Here is a 13,989-nt window from a genome sequence, read left to right as displayed (position 1 = left end):
TCAACAGAATTGTTGATCCAAGTAATGATCTTTGCATTATTTGCTTCCCATGTATCTATCAAAAAAGCATCCCCCTCCTCAACATTCTTAGATATCATATAAGTTCCACTAACATACCCCAACATCTTCTTACCCTTAAGAAAATTTCTCATTACATAGCTCTAATATGAATAGTTCTTCCCATCCAACCTTACACTCACAGATTGAAGTGAATCATCTCTTTCAGTAGCCATAATCAACAATCACAGAGAACCAGAATGCAAAAGCAGCGGAAAACAAAATACCAAATTGTAGAAACTGAATAAAGATTGTAGAAACTAAACAAATGTCTTCTTAAAATTATACGATTACTCCAAAACACAAAACAAATTTGCAGAAACTGAACGCAAATATCAAATTGTAAAAGCTGAAGGGAAGATGAAATATCAAAATAATTGCAGAAACTGATGAAATACCAAATAGTTGGATCCACGAAGTTGTGTTCATGATTAAGCCTCGTTCCATAAAACCAGCTTTGATACCATGTTAAAATAATTAAAATCAAACACAAAAAGAAGGTTAAAATTCTGAATATTCTATATATTATGAATGCTTAGTCTTAACCTAAATACAAATAAAGTATATATATATATTAAACTGAAAGTATTATTCTATCCATAATAAATAAGACTACATAAATACTATTTAACATTCTCTACCTATAACTAGTCTCCTATCCTTAAAAATTTTTATAAGATGAGTACATTCAATTTTTTTAATTAATAATAATTTCTTCTCAAAATAGGATGATAAATACTTAAAATGATGGTGTTTTTGTCAAAATAGAGTAAATCTTGCTAGAAGGGTTCTTCAACAATTTTTTTTTCATGAAGAGTAAAATTTTTAAAAAAATAAAAAAAAAACTATTAGAGTTATAAAAAATAATTAACTTTACATCTCTAATTAACTTTTTATATCATCACAAATCGTAAAAAACCTACTCAATTACTGCATTAAATATAGATGTTTTTGGAGGGCAAATATATGAGGTTGTCGCTCCATCGTATTGAAATAGGACTGATATATTGCTTCACAAATCTCTTTCTAATAAACCCGAATGAAATCTAGTTGTCGGTGGAGATGAGAGAATTTCTCATGAAAGGTTTGGATATAAAATTATTGTTTTTAGCGACTTAAATTAGTCAAAAACCATTTCTTCTTAAACTTAATTCGAGGTGCTCCAAACTTCTAATTAGGAATTCAGTGGGCAAAGATGTACTTTCTTGGAGAAAGGTTACCTTGCAGCCCATATCAAAGCAGGCTGGTGAGGCGAAGTTCTCAGCCCTATACCATATCCAAGTATACTAAGGAGATCCAATTATCATATCAAATTTACAAGTTTTTATTATAATTATTAAAATTCATTCGAGTAAAATAAAAGATTAAAATAAATAAAAATTTAGCAAAATTTAGTTGATTTATGATCTAGCCACACAGCAAAACTTAATTGAATTTTTTTAAAAAAACATGTTTTTCCTCCTAACAAGGGATTTATTTTTTAAATTAGTTATTGACTCTTTTACTATATAAATATTAAAAGAATATTTTATTTTTTTAATATAGAATTTAAAACTTTTTAGTATATATATTTTATATTTATAAAAAAATTATTTTTTCAATATAAGATAAGAAATCATGCCATATATATAATATATATTTAAAATAAAAAATTATATTTTTCAATGATAAAAAATATTTTAATAACATGGTACTTTTTAATGTGTGATAAAAAGCTTTTTAAAATAATTTTTTAAACTTTATTATTTATAATATATATAGTTTATATTTATATAGATTATTTTTTAATTTTTTATTATAAAACATTAAAATTTTTATTTTTTTATTTTTTTAGATTAATTCAGATTAAACCGTATGATTCCTATCCATCTTTTTAATCATATCAACTTGACGACTATGATTTTAATGTTAAAAAGTCAAGGACTGATTGATATCTGGGTCCGAGAGAAAATGTAAATCATCCATCAGACAGTGATGACTCCTCTATCCCTACGAAGAAATCTTCAGAGATGTTGCATCTTTGGTCTCGCACTGAGATTAGTGCATAAGTATTTAAACTAATCATATTAATGGCTTTAAGCCCACCTGAGTTAGGTTAAATTGCAAGTATTTATTTTCTCTTCTACGAGACTCAGTTAGTCTTTCTTTTATTGACATGTTTCTTACCTCTTCTTTCTATCTCTAGGGATCCCTCTCAGCGACGGATTAAGACACTTATTTTATTTTATTTTATGAAATCACACAATTAAGCTCAATGGATAATCACAACAGGCTCAATTAATCGTTGTAGAATCACATTAAAAGGCTCAATTAATCGTTGTAGAGTCACATTAAATGATAAATGGTGTCGCAAATTAAAGTAATTTGCCACAGTAATTAGAAGCTGCATAAAAGTATATAAGGGTTATTATTTAAAGTGTTTTTTATTTAAAAATATATTAAAATAATATTGTTTAGTTTTTTAAAAAATTATTTTTAATATCTACTATATGAAATATAAAAAAAATATTAATTTAAAAAAACTTAAATTTATTAAAAATATAATTTTAACTATATTTCTAAACACCCTTTAAATTCCCATCAAAATCTAAATATGCTAAACTTGTGTTTCAGGGTGATGCATAGTCTCAAAATTGTGTGTTTAAATTCTTTCTTTGAATTATTTGAGCTTTAAAAAAAATATTATGGTATTACAACTTTTTTATTCCATTAACCATTAAGATACTACAAGTTTCTTGTCCCGTCTAACCATTAATTATGAATTGTGAGTTCTTGATTTTTTTTTTTAAAAAAAAACTTCATTAACAATTATATCTTTGCCAAAGTGTATTTTTTTAATTTTATTAGTCAGATGTTTTTGGATTAATTTTTCTATATTAACATATATTTTTTAATTCCAATTCTTTTATTTGAAGCAAAGATATCCATATGACAAATAATCAATATGTTTAAAAAATTGCTAAGAATCCAACAACAATAATAATAATTTAAATGCTTGAAAGAATTTTAAAAAGTAAATATCCATGGATACAAGTGCATTGAACTAGTTTCCCTATAAAATCCTAATTATTCAAAAGAGAATTATCAAACATAACATTCCACAAACCAATATGTTTAGAACTGTTCATCAACTAATAATCTTTAGGGTTTATGAAAAATAAGTTATTTTTTTTTCCTTTTTTCTTGTGCAAAGATCCCTAAGCTTGATGCTTCCATTTTCAACAACGGCTGCTTGTTTAGTTACTGGATTAATTAATTAATAGCATTAACAAATGCAATTAGGCCATTAATGGCTTTATTTAATCTCTGACAAGTTCTTTCATTGCCATAAACATATATTGTTTTACGCATCACTGTGATACTTTTGTTATCGTCACTCAGATATTTAGATAATGTTTATTATTTTATTTCTTGTCGTTTTTTAAATTTATTTTTAATTTTAATATATTAAAACAATTCAAAAATAACAAAGAATAATTTAAAATATATATTAAAAAAAATAGCTACGCCAAAAAAAAAAAAAACCGTCCGTTAGCCTATCAAAATTATTATTTCCATGTTTTCATGCCATAATTCTTAGCTTTATTTTATTTTATTTGTCTTTTGCTAAGTAAATTCTAATATAAATATAAACACTGAATTTCTCAGTTTCTGTAATAACCTCAAATTTAGCGAAAAAGAAACCAAAAAACATGAGCATGCACTCGAAAAACACAAATCCCGGATTTGATTTGAAAAACAATGAAGGAAATAAACCTCGATTCCATCAATCTTAGATTTTTGCTCAAAAACCCTTTTCGTCCAATCACAAATCCTAGATTTATTCTCTTCAAGATCCAATAAAAATCCCTTTCAAAATTCATTTTTTTGTCACACATTTTCTTTGATCTGTTTATTCATAGATGCAAAAAAGATTTATACTTTCTGCCTCTTTGTAATCGTTGTCCTTTCGTGTTGTTTTCATTTCAGTTTTGGGAATTGTAAGTGTATTCTGGATACGGAGAGTGAAAATTATGAAGGTACCCCAAGAGTTTGGGGACAATTTGGTGAAGTGGTCTTGACTATTTTGCTTTATTTGTTGAATTTAGAGCATGATTCGTTAGTTTGTTTGAGAAAAAAAATCAAATCTTTGGCCAATTTGGTGAAGTGGGTTTTGATTGTTTTCCTAATTAACGCATTATATGTTGATGAATTCATGATAGTATTTGATTCTCACGTGGGCATAAGGATTTCTGAGATGAGATGAGAGGGGTGTTGTTTTGTGTGAGGTTTAAGGAGAGACAATGACTGGAGGGTCATTGGGGATCCGTTCTAGTAGTTATGGTTCATTGGACAAGCAACTACAACAACAGCAACATAATGGTAATGGTGTTCTTAGTAGTTCCCCCTTTCCTATGCAAACAAATGGCCGTACTAAGCCTGCAAAGATGTTCAAGGAGAAAGAGAGTCTCTCCCATTGGATCTTCAAGTTTGCTGGTAGGAAAAAGGTTGGCATGCTGTTCCTTTGCGTCATCTCTGCCGCGGTTTTTGTCTGGGTTTTGTATGTAGGAAAAGGTATGTTTTGTTTATATGTTGTTATTGCTTAGATATTGATGTGTTCAATCATAGGATATGGGATTTTAGTGGTGATTAAGTTTGTTTCTTAGTTTAGAATAATGCTCAAATTCATCACTGATGCCGTGCTGAATCGGTGCTTATGGCTGTTATGTAGTTCTTGCCTTTCTTTCAGTTGATTGTTTGAATTGGAGAAAGCGTGTTTCAGCTAGTTCTTGCTTTGCTCTTATTACATGAGCTGGGAGATATGTGTACTCGGGGGGTAATTGGTCCCACTGATTGATGTTTATTTTGTACCAAATTTTGAAAATATTCTCTTCTATTCACTTCTCGAACCTTCTTGGATTAGTCTTTACTGCATTTGAACCTTTGCTAGAGCTAACAGTGTTGTGGTCTTTTTGGAGTTCGATTGCAACTGTGGAAATAACTTCTTCATTTTGCTATTTTTGCAGGTGAAGATGCACAAGAAGGTGGCCGGCCCCCGACTATAAGTCTCAGTGACACATCGTCCTTAAGCAGGATTGAGAACAATACTTCTTTTTTCCAAGGAAGATTTTCGAATATTAGTTTGCTTCCTCCTCCTCCTGCATATTTTTTGGGATATACCCTTCCTCCAGGGCACCCATGTAATAGTTTCACTTTACCTCCCCCACCAGCAGATAAAAAAAGAACTGGACCACGGTGTAAGTTCCTAGCCTCCCCCCAACTGTTTTGACTAGTAGATTTTGCTTTTCTTTTTAGGTTTAACAGTCATTAGTTGTAGGCATCACCATGGTCCTAGTTTGTAAACATTCTAAGGTGACAGGGATGTTGAGGTGCTAGGACATATGATAAGTAAGTAATGAGATTTCACTCTCATGTTCCTGAGATTTCTCTGTCATTTCTGTTTCAGCATGTCCTGTATGCTACCTACCTGTGGAAGAAGCCATTGCCTTAATGCCGAAGGTCCCCTCGTTTTCTCCAGTAATTAAGAATTTGACATATATCCAGGAGGATCCTCTTAGTAGAGAAGGAGAGTTTGGAGGCTCTGATTTTGGTGGATATCCTACTTTAAAGCAGAGAAGTGACTCTTATGATATTAGAGAGTCAATGAGAGTGCATTGTGGGTAAGCTCTCTCTCCAAAGATCTTTTATGTGTTTATGAATATTGAAGGTTGTTCCTTTGAAATTTCAGCCAAATCTATATTTCTAGGATAATCATTCTAGTAACTAGTTATTGGACCAGTTTCTCTTACTGTTGCCAACTTATAACTTTTCACTATGCATATTTTTGACACATATGTGCACTGATCAGATTTGTCCAAGGGAAAAGACCTGGCCAGAATACAGGATTTGACATGGACAAAATTGACCTGGATGCGATGGAGCAGTGCCATGGCGTTGTTGTTGCCTCAGCAATATTTGGTATTTCTCCGTGTAATGGGATCCCAACTTATCTTTCATCTGTTGATTTGATGGCTTGTTACTAAATGATCTCCTTTTCTTTCCTCTCAGGAGCTTTTGATGACATACAACAGCCACGTAATATTAGTGAATACTCCAAGAACACTATCTGCTTCTTCATGTTCGTTGATGAAGAAACAGAGGCTTATTTGAAGAATAACAGTGGTCTTAATGACAGCAGGAAAGTTGGTATATGGAGAATCGTTGTTGTCCATAATCTTCCTTACACAGATGGAAGGCGCAACGGGAAGGTACTTGCCGTAAACTTCATTCAGTTCCTTTTGTTTTGGACTTCTGGGTGCAAATTTGGCTTTAATGGTTGTCTGTTTGGTCATCGATGACACTATAGCTCTAATTATTTGATTTCCTTTGGCTTCTTTATGATCCATACCATGAATGGAAGTAAGATGCAGATGGCTGGATGAACTTGATTTTTTTCCATCACTTCCGGAACCGAAAAGTCTTATGCAACAATGATCAATTACTCCTTCCAACTCCCATACCTGCTTCCCTGCTACCACCAATAGATAAAAAGTGAACCAGCTTATTTTTTTTTCCCAAAATCAGCAGCCGACTCATGTTCACTAACGTCCACGTTACACTAGATTGTACTTTAGCATACTTAGTAAACCTGGTTTTGTCCATGGCAGGTCCCAAAGCTTCTATCGCATAGAATGTTTCCGAATGCCCGCTTTTCCTTGTGGATTGATGGAAAACTTGAACTTGTTGTCGATCCATATCAAATTTTAGAAAGGTGACACTGATGTCTGCTCTCTCACTCTGTGTGCGTGCGTGTGCCATTGTGTCTGCCTTTTCTCCTTAATCTAGTTATTCCATTTATGCATAGAATAAGTCTACTAGTATCCGGATATAAGCCACTTGTTTCTAATTGAATTGATTAAATTACCTTGGTCCTATTATTTTTTTGAGCTAGGTTTGTTTTCAGTGACAATACTTGACAATCTGGCGATGCAAGAAACTTTTGATTACTCAAGTTTCTGGAATTAGACATCAGATCCTCTCCAACATATGCGTTCATTATAACTTGAATCTCCTTGTTTGATTGCCTGCTTACTCTCTTTCCACTTCTCAATTTCTTATTTTATCTTTAAATTAACTTTGCATTTGCTTTCCTCTCTTTTTTCAATTTGTATTCGTTGTCCTTTTTTGTCATCCCAATGGTCACTCTTTTTTTATTTCTCAATATTGGCTAGATTAGAATCCTGAACTCAGAAACTTTCATCCAATGGCAATCAGTTATCACGAACCTTAAATTCTCATGCCCCCAAATCGCTATGAAGTTTATCATTGAGTAATCTTTTTTGTTTGATTTGGAGATCTTTGAGATTTCATATCACCGCTTACATGCTTATAATTCCAACAAGTTCTGGTTGACTTTTTTGGTCCTGGTATTTTCATTAAATGTATCCTTTTCTTCCCAAGTAAATGGACGAAATTGCTCCATGTAGCTGATCTCAAATTGATTGAGATTGTAGGCTTTACATCAGTCAAATACATCCTTTTCTTCCTAGAACATCAAATCACATCCTGCAATGTCCTGCAAGTGCCTCTCACTGAAACATTTGTCAATTGGAATGGTGATGGTGTGATGCACATCTTTGTGGACCAAATCATATTGTATTTGATTGAATAAAAACACTGTTTCTGAGAGAAACGAATGGGGTGTACATCTGAAACCAAATGGTAATTTTCTCTCATTATTGAATGAAAACACTGTTTCCTTTAAAGGTTGATCATGGACATTTCATGTGCTTAGCATCGATAACAATATAAGTTAGTGAGTGGATACTTAACAAGCTTATAAAACACTTGCCTCTTTGATCATTACTAAATATTTCAAATGACGTCCTCTCATGCTTTGATCAATTTAGATGATATTATTATTAGTTATTTGCCTGAATCAGCTTTGGTGCACCACGCTTATTTCTTGAGCTACTCTTCAGGTTCTTGTGGAGGGAAAATGCCACTTTTGCAATTTCTAGACATTATCGACGCTTTGATGTGTTTATTGAAGCTGGGGCAAATAAAGCTGCTGGAAAATATGAAAATGCCTCCATTGACTTTCAGGTTGAATTTTATAAAAAGGAGGGTTTGACTCCATATTCTGAGGCCAAGTTTCCTATTACAAGTGGTAGGTGCAAGTTCCTGGTTTTCTTTTGGTGTTTTGTTGCCTGTCCTTTGTCTTTGATATAGTTCCTGTTCACCTGTGGCTCTGCAGATGTCCCTGAAGGATGTGTTGTGATAAGGGAGCATGTTCCTATTAGCAACCTTTTTACTTGTCTTTGGTTCAATGAAGTTGATCGCTTTACTTCCAGGGACCAAATCAGCTTTTCCACTGTCAGGGATAAGATTCATGAGAAAACAAATTGGACTGTAAACATGTTCCTGGACTGTCAAAGGCGAAACTTTGTTGTTCAGGTAATCATTTTATGTACTGATGGTTCTGTTTGTACCAGAATATCATGTGAACACCCTGTTCATTGGAAAATTTTCTTTGTGCTCGAGTGAAATAGATTTTTGTGTTCAAATGAACCTTGTTTGAATTTGTGTGAACTGTTAAACATCGAGATGTTTTAGAAACAGATATTTATCTAATGATACTTTTCCTTCTCTTGATAATCCATCTCTTCAACTCTTCTGTTGTCTCCTTGTGCATTTCTTTTTAACCCTGGACTGTTTGTTGCTATGTGCAGAGATACCATAGAGATGTTTTAGAACAGATGGCTCATGGTCCGCCTGTTTATCCTCCATCACCACCACTGCTGCTAGCACCACCACCACCTCTTTTGGTTGATGAACCTCCACTTCAAACAACACCTGATACTTCAACTGAAAAGGTTATAGGTGCTCCTGTCCGGAGAGCCCCAGTTAGGCGTGGAAGGAGGTCTGGCTCTAGACGCCCCCGCAAAGTTGCTGCTGGTGGCAAGGAAACTGATGCAAGTTAAAAATTTTGATCAGGAAACGTATCATTCCTTTTCCTTCTCTTCTAGAATTGTTTGCAGGAACTGAAGATTCGTGCCATATGAGTGTTATAGTTCTGCCGCTTCAGGGAGTTCCTTCTCATTCTTTTTTTCCCTACCTTTTGAATTATCCTTTCCAACTCATTTTTTAATGTATATAGATTAAGATTTTAATAATTATGACATGGGTTGCTACCAAAATCCTCACTGTAGTGACCCATTTTTTTGTTCATTATGATAGCAAGGTCATGTTAGACTCGATTATTTAATAGTAATACTAATGTCTCTTCTTTTAGGAACAAATAAATATAATGAACATCATTTTCCACTTGCCTTGTCGCTCTACCATTTGTTTTGCATTATCGTCTGGTTTGCTGAGGCAGAACATAATATGTTGAGGTGTTACTCTTACAACAGCAGTTATTTCTACCAGATTCAAGGCTTACAACTAGACAGCTGCATTTACCAGTGCTGTGGCTCAATTTTGAGTTTGAAGCAGAAAAATAATCGAACTACTGAATTATGAGTGGCTATTAGAAACCACTGAATCTTATCAGAACAGTAATTTATCTTTTAGCAATTAAACGTGTAAACATGGGTGTGCGCTTGTGGCATGAGCCATGTTCCTTGCCAAAACGTTATTTGCTTAAATTTAGAGTGTAAAACAAATCAATCTAAATGGACTCCCCCTTGCTAACTTAACCCTAGCAACAGCCAAATAAAGAGACGAGGCTCTCTCTCGCATTTAATCTTGTCGGAATTCTTTAGGCTTGATTTGACACCGGAGACCCACAGATCTGAACAACCAAGAATCATTCACGGCGATGATTCTCTTCCTTTTTCACTAAATCGTAGGATAAAACTGCCTGGTGTGGGCATGCTTACTGCTCAACCTCGTTTGACAGAATAGTCGGCACCACAGCTAGCTACGAGATTGTCATTTTTTGAGGATTTGTATCGATTCTTTATGTCGTATAATATTTATGATTCATGAATATCTGGATAAATGCAGAATAGCTCCCAAGACACGGCTTAATTTATGGAAGCAAGCTTTTTTTTCCTTTACTGAGCTGATGTAAAGAGAAGCAAGCAACTGCAGACATCATCTGGAATTTGTGTCAAAAGCTCATCTCAAAACACTGTGCTAAACTCGTTTCTGGTACAGCTGAAAGACTTGCTTTTAGCCAGCGAAACAAGGCAGGCATTCCTTGATTGATGCAGGCATTGCATCACATGCGACAAATAAAAGCTAGAGCGAAAAACCGACCATCATGTCCACATGCACATGGCAAGCGTTGGCCATGATTCTTTGGAGAAAAGCTTGTCTCGAATCTTTTGTTCTGAATCATAAATGCACATGGCCATAGTAATGTACATCCTGCATGATCATCCATATATCAAGCTCGGGTTGGATAATCATGGCCCATGTCTCACATCTGGGATTAGACTTGCTCATCAGTCACCACTCGCCTGAAACCAATACAAGGTGATCACTGCATGTTCGTATTTCCTAGCAAAGACGGTGTCGATTGTGATTGAAAGATTTAGATTTAGATTGGCGTAAGCCATTCTTGTTCTCTCACTATTCCGACAGCTGAGTTGATGATATGCTAGCTAGCACCATTGAAATGACTACAAACAACCAGAATTCATGACAGCAACGCCTCAGCCCCCTATCTCTTTAAACTTGATGACGACGGAGAATCTGATGCGCAGTCAGTTTCAAACTATAAAGAACAGCGAGCTAGTATTACAGGTCTAATTAAAAAAATTATTGGATATCTATCACCCACTACTTGTAAATATTTTTTTTTTAAATTAATACAACGTGATGTTATTTTACTAGTAAGTTAACATTTTATAGCCAAAAAAAAGGGGGGGTGAGAGACAAGTTAAGATCCGCGTAGCCTTTTTTGATAATATATTTTGATGAAAATGCTTTCATTTTAAATGACATAAATGATATTATTGAAATATAATGTGGGAGTAGTTCTTAAGAAATAATTCTGAAAAAGTTAAATAACATCCATTTATATTTGTTTATTTCATTATTCTAATTGATCTTGAAAGGCATCTCGAGCTCCCTTTAAGGCCAAAAAATCGCTATCTACTAGCGTTGCTAAGCATTTCCATTTTCAAAGGGCATGATGATTACATCCAATGGCAATTCCATTTCCATTCACAAACTTCGGCTTTTATTTGTTTTTTCAAAGGGCATAATTACATCTACGAAGTCTACAAGAAATCCAAGCTTTAAGTAACCAATTAGGGCTAATTAGGGCATGGAATCAATGACTAATTAGCCTGCCATGGCCCATCACTGAAGTCCGACATTGCCCCCACTTCTGTAAAGAGTCAAGACTATACCATTAGCGCGCGGTACGCACGAGGCAGCGGTTTTGAATAAAAAAAATATATTAAAGTATAAAAACAAGTTTCTAGATATTGATGACTTGTTTTCTAAAAAATATGATTTCTAAAAAATATAATTTTTAAAATGATATTTTTATTTGATGTTAAAATAAAAAAATATTTTATCTAGTTGAATTAACATAAATTAACTCATAAAGTTTACGAGAATAATCTTAAAAATAAATTAAAAAGTTTAATTTTAAATTAATTTAATATTAAAAAATAAAATTAATAAAAAATTAAATTAAATTAAAAAATTAAGTGAATTCTAATCAAGCAAGTAAACTCACGATCCAAATCATGAATGTCATGAAATTCAATAAATTATTTATTTCATGAATTATTTTTTATTTATTTATATGATATTAAAACACGTGATAATTTTGTATATAAAATATTTTTTCAAGAAATAAAAAAATCATGATAATCATGTGGTGCATAAAAATACGTCATTGATAACAAAGGATGATATTGAATTCTTTTAGGTTTGAGTTAAAAAAATAAATTACTAATAACAAATGATAAAATTATATTTTAAAAAAAATAAAAAGAAAAAAAATTAAATAATAAAAAATAATAGTAGCTTGGATGTTGCAGATTAACTTATTAAATCTATAACCCGGCGCACGAGTTTAATTGGATTGGATTCAATATATATATATATATCTTTGACCTATTTTTATTTTTGTAATTTCTTAAAAGGACAGATGACATGTTGTGAGTCCTATTTATTTATTAAAAAAAGAGCAAATAATATGTCATTTGTTTTCAACATAATCTTGTGATAAGAGATCGCCGGAAACACAGGACTTTGAATTTTTTTTAGCTTTAAAACTCATTTTCAATTTATTTTTACCTAAAACACTTAGATAACATTTTGATAAACATATCAAAGACTTCAAAAAACTAAAAATAACCTGAACCCAAAAAACATTTTCACGGTTAGATCTATTTCTTTAAATAAAGAGAAGAAAACAAAACATTTAGATGAAACTATTCTTATGAAATAGAACTCATTGATACTGATTTCAATTTCTTTGGAGACTAAAATTATCATCAACAATAATTTTTTCTCTTTATATTAAAATTCAACATTTTCTCTTTACTTACACAAAAGAAATGATTGAAAAATAAATGATTGAAAAATAAGTGAAATGAATTTTGGTGACAAAAATAAAATTTTAACAAATAAAATGATAGATCACTATAAACTAAAAAAATATAAGGATCAAAATAAAGTTTTTATATGAAATTCAAAATCATCATTTATTTTACTAGCTTTTTATACTTTAATCCTTTAACTTTTAATTGAGCCTTTTCTTCTAAAAAATACATAGTTATAAGTTAATTTAGATTTGAAGATCAAATTCAAAATTATTATTATAGTTTTAAAATTCAGTCTGATGGATCGACTCTGGAATCTTACTTATTGAGGGTTAGAAATGAGCTAGATTTATAAAAAAATAAAATAATTAAAATTTTTGCTGACTAGTTCACCGGATAAAACATAATAAAAAATTTAATTGGAATTTATTGATTATTTTTTTATTTTTAATAAAATAATATTATTTTAATTTATAAAAAATTAAAGTTGGCTAGATGACTGATAAAATCCATAATCCAAAGTATTAAACTGGATAGATCACCGGACCAGGTTAAAAACACCAGATATTATCCTCGGATATTTATTAAAGAATAAACACTACAAAGTGCTACAGTGAAAACGTAACAGGCAGCTTAGTTTCTTTTAATCAATTAATGCACAGTCGTCATATTACGTCAGTGCGACTAAACACATGACACGTGTCCAATATTAGGACAAACTGTCCTCTATTTTGGGCCCCACAAGATCCTTATCTTGACAGAAAGACACCTACATTCTCCATTTATCTTCCCCGCACGAATCCGCTGACAAAACTCTGCTCCGTATCTCAAAGAGAACTCTTTCTCTCCATGTTCCTTTGTTTCCCATCTCCTCAGAATTAAAACCATGCCTAAATTCCCAAACGGACGACGACCGTCTGATTAAAGCATCAGCCCTCAGATGACATCATCTTCGTCAGCTTTCTCTACGATCTGCATCCTACACTCCCTGATAGCCATAACAAGTGGAACACTGATGATGTTCCAAATGAAGGAAATCTACACCTTCACACATGGTAATGAAACTGCCACAAAGCTGATGGGGTCGACCCCACACGACCAGCTCCTGATCCGGACCTCTGATTCATTTTCCGGGTTGCTTCTGTTTGATATCGGGTTCTTGATATTCATGGTTTCCTTTGTCAAGGATAGAGAGTTCCAATCATTCTTTGCAAAGGGGTGCGCTGTTCTTCATGTTTTCATGGTTCTTTGGAGGGTTAATTTTGAGAGGAGAGTCGAGGTGTCGGCTTGGGTTTGTTTGAGACAGACAGTTGGTGATATCTTATTGGCTCTCTCTTGGGTTTTATTTCTTGTTTGTTCTTGGAGAGAGAAGTATGATTAGGGCTGTACTATTTTCTTTAATCTCGATATTTAGGGTTTTCTTTTTCTTTTTCTTTTT

The 13,989-nt window shown here is 32.6% G+C and overlaps 1 protein-coding gene across 1 annotated transcript; it reads left to right on the top strand.

The window, feature by feature from the left end:
- Positions 1–3,657: 3,657 nt before the first annotated feature.
- On the top strand, positions 3,658–9,366 carry LOC105138870 (uncharacterized). Its single transcript, XM_011045085.1, has 9 exons — positions 3,658–4,611; positions 5,064–5,294; positions 5,504–5,717; positions 5,906–6,015; positions 6,106–6,305; positions 6,705–6,808; positions 8,019–8,206; positions 8,294–8,493; positions 8,769–9,366. The coding sequence occupies exons 1-9, from the start codon at positions 4,341–4,343 to the stop codon at positions 9,018–9,020; spliced, it is 1,770 nt and encodes a 589-aa protein (XP_011043387.1). The 5' UTR covers positions 3,658–4,340; the 3' UTR covers positions 9,021–9,366.
- Positions 9,367–13,989: the final 4,623 nt, after the last annotated feature.

The sequence above is a fragment of the Populus euphratica genome, unplaced genomic scaffold (assembly GCF_000495115.2).
Source record: "Populus euphratica unplaced genomic scaffold, PopEup_1.0 scaffold84.1, whole genome shotgun sequence".
NCBI lineage: Eukaryota > Viridiplantae > Streptophyta > Magnoliopsida > Malpighiales > Salicaceae > Populus > Populus euphratica.
Note: the sequence above shows the minus strand (reverse complement) of the source record. Positions and strands in the feature narration are given on the sequence as shown.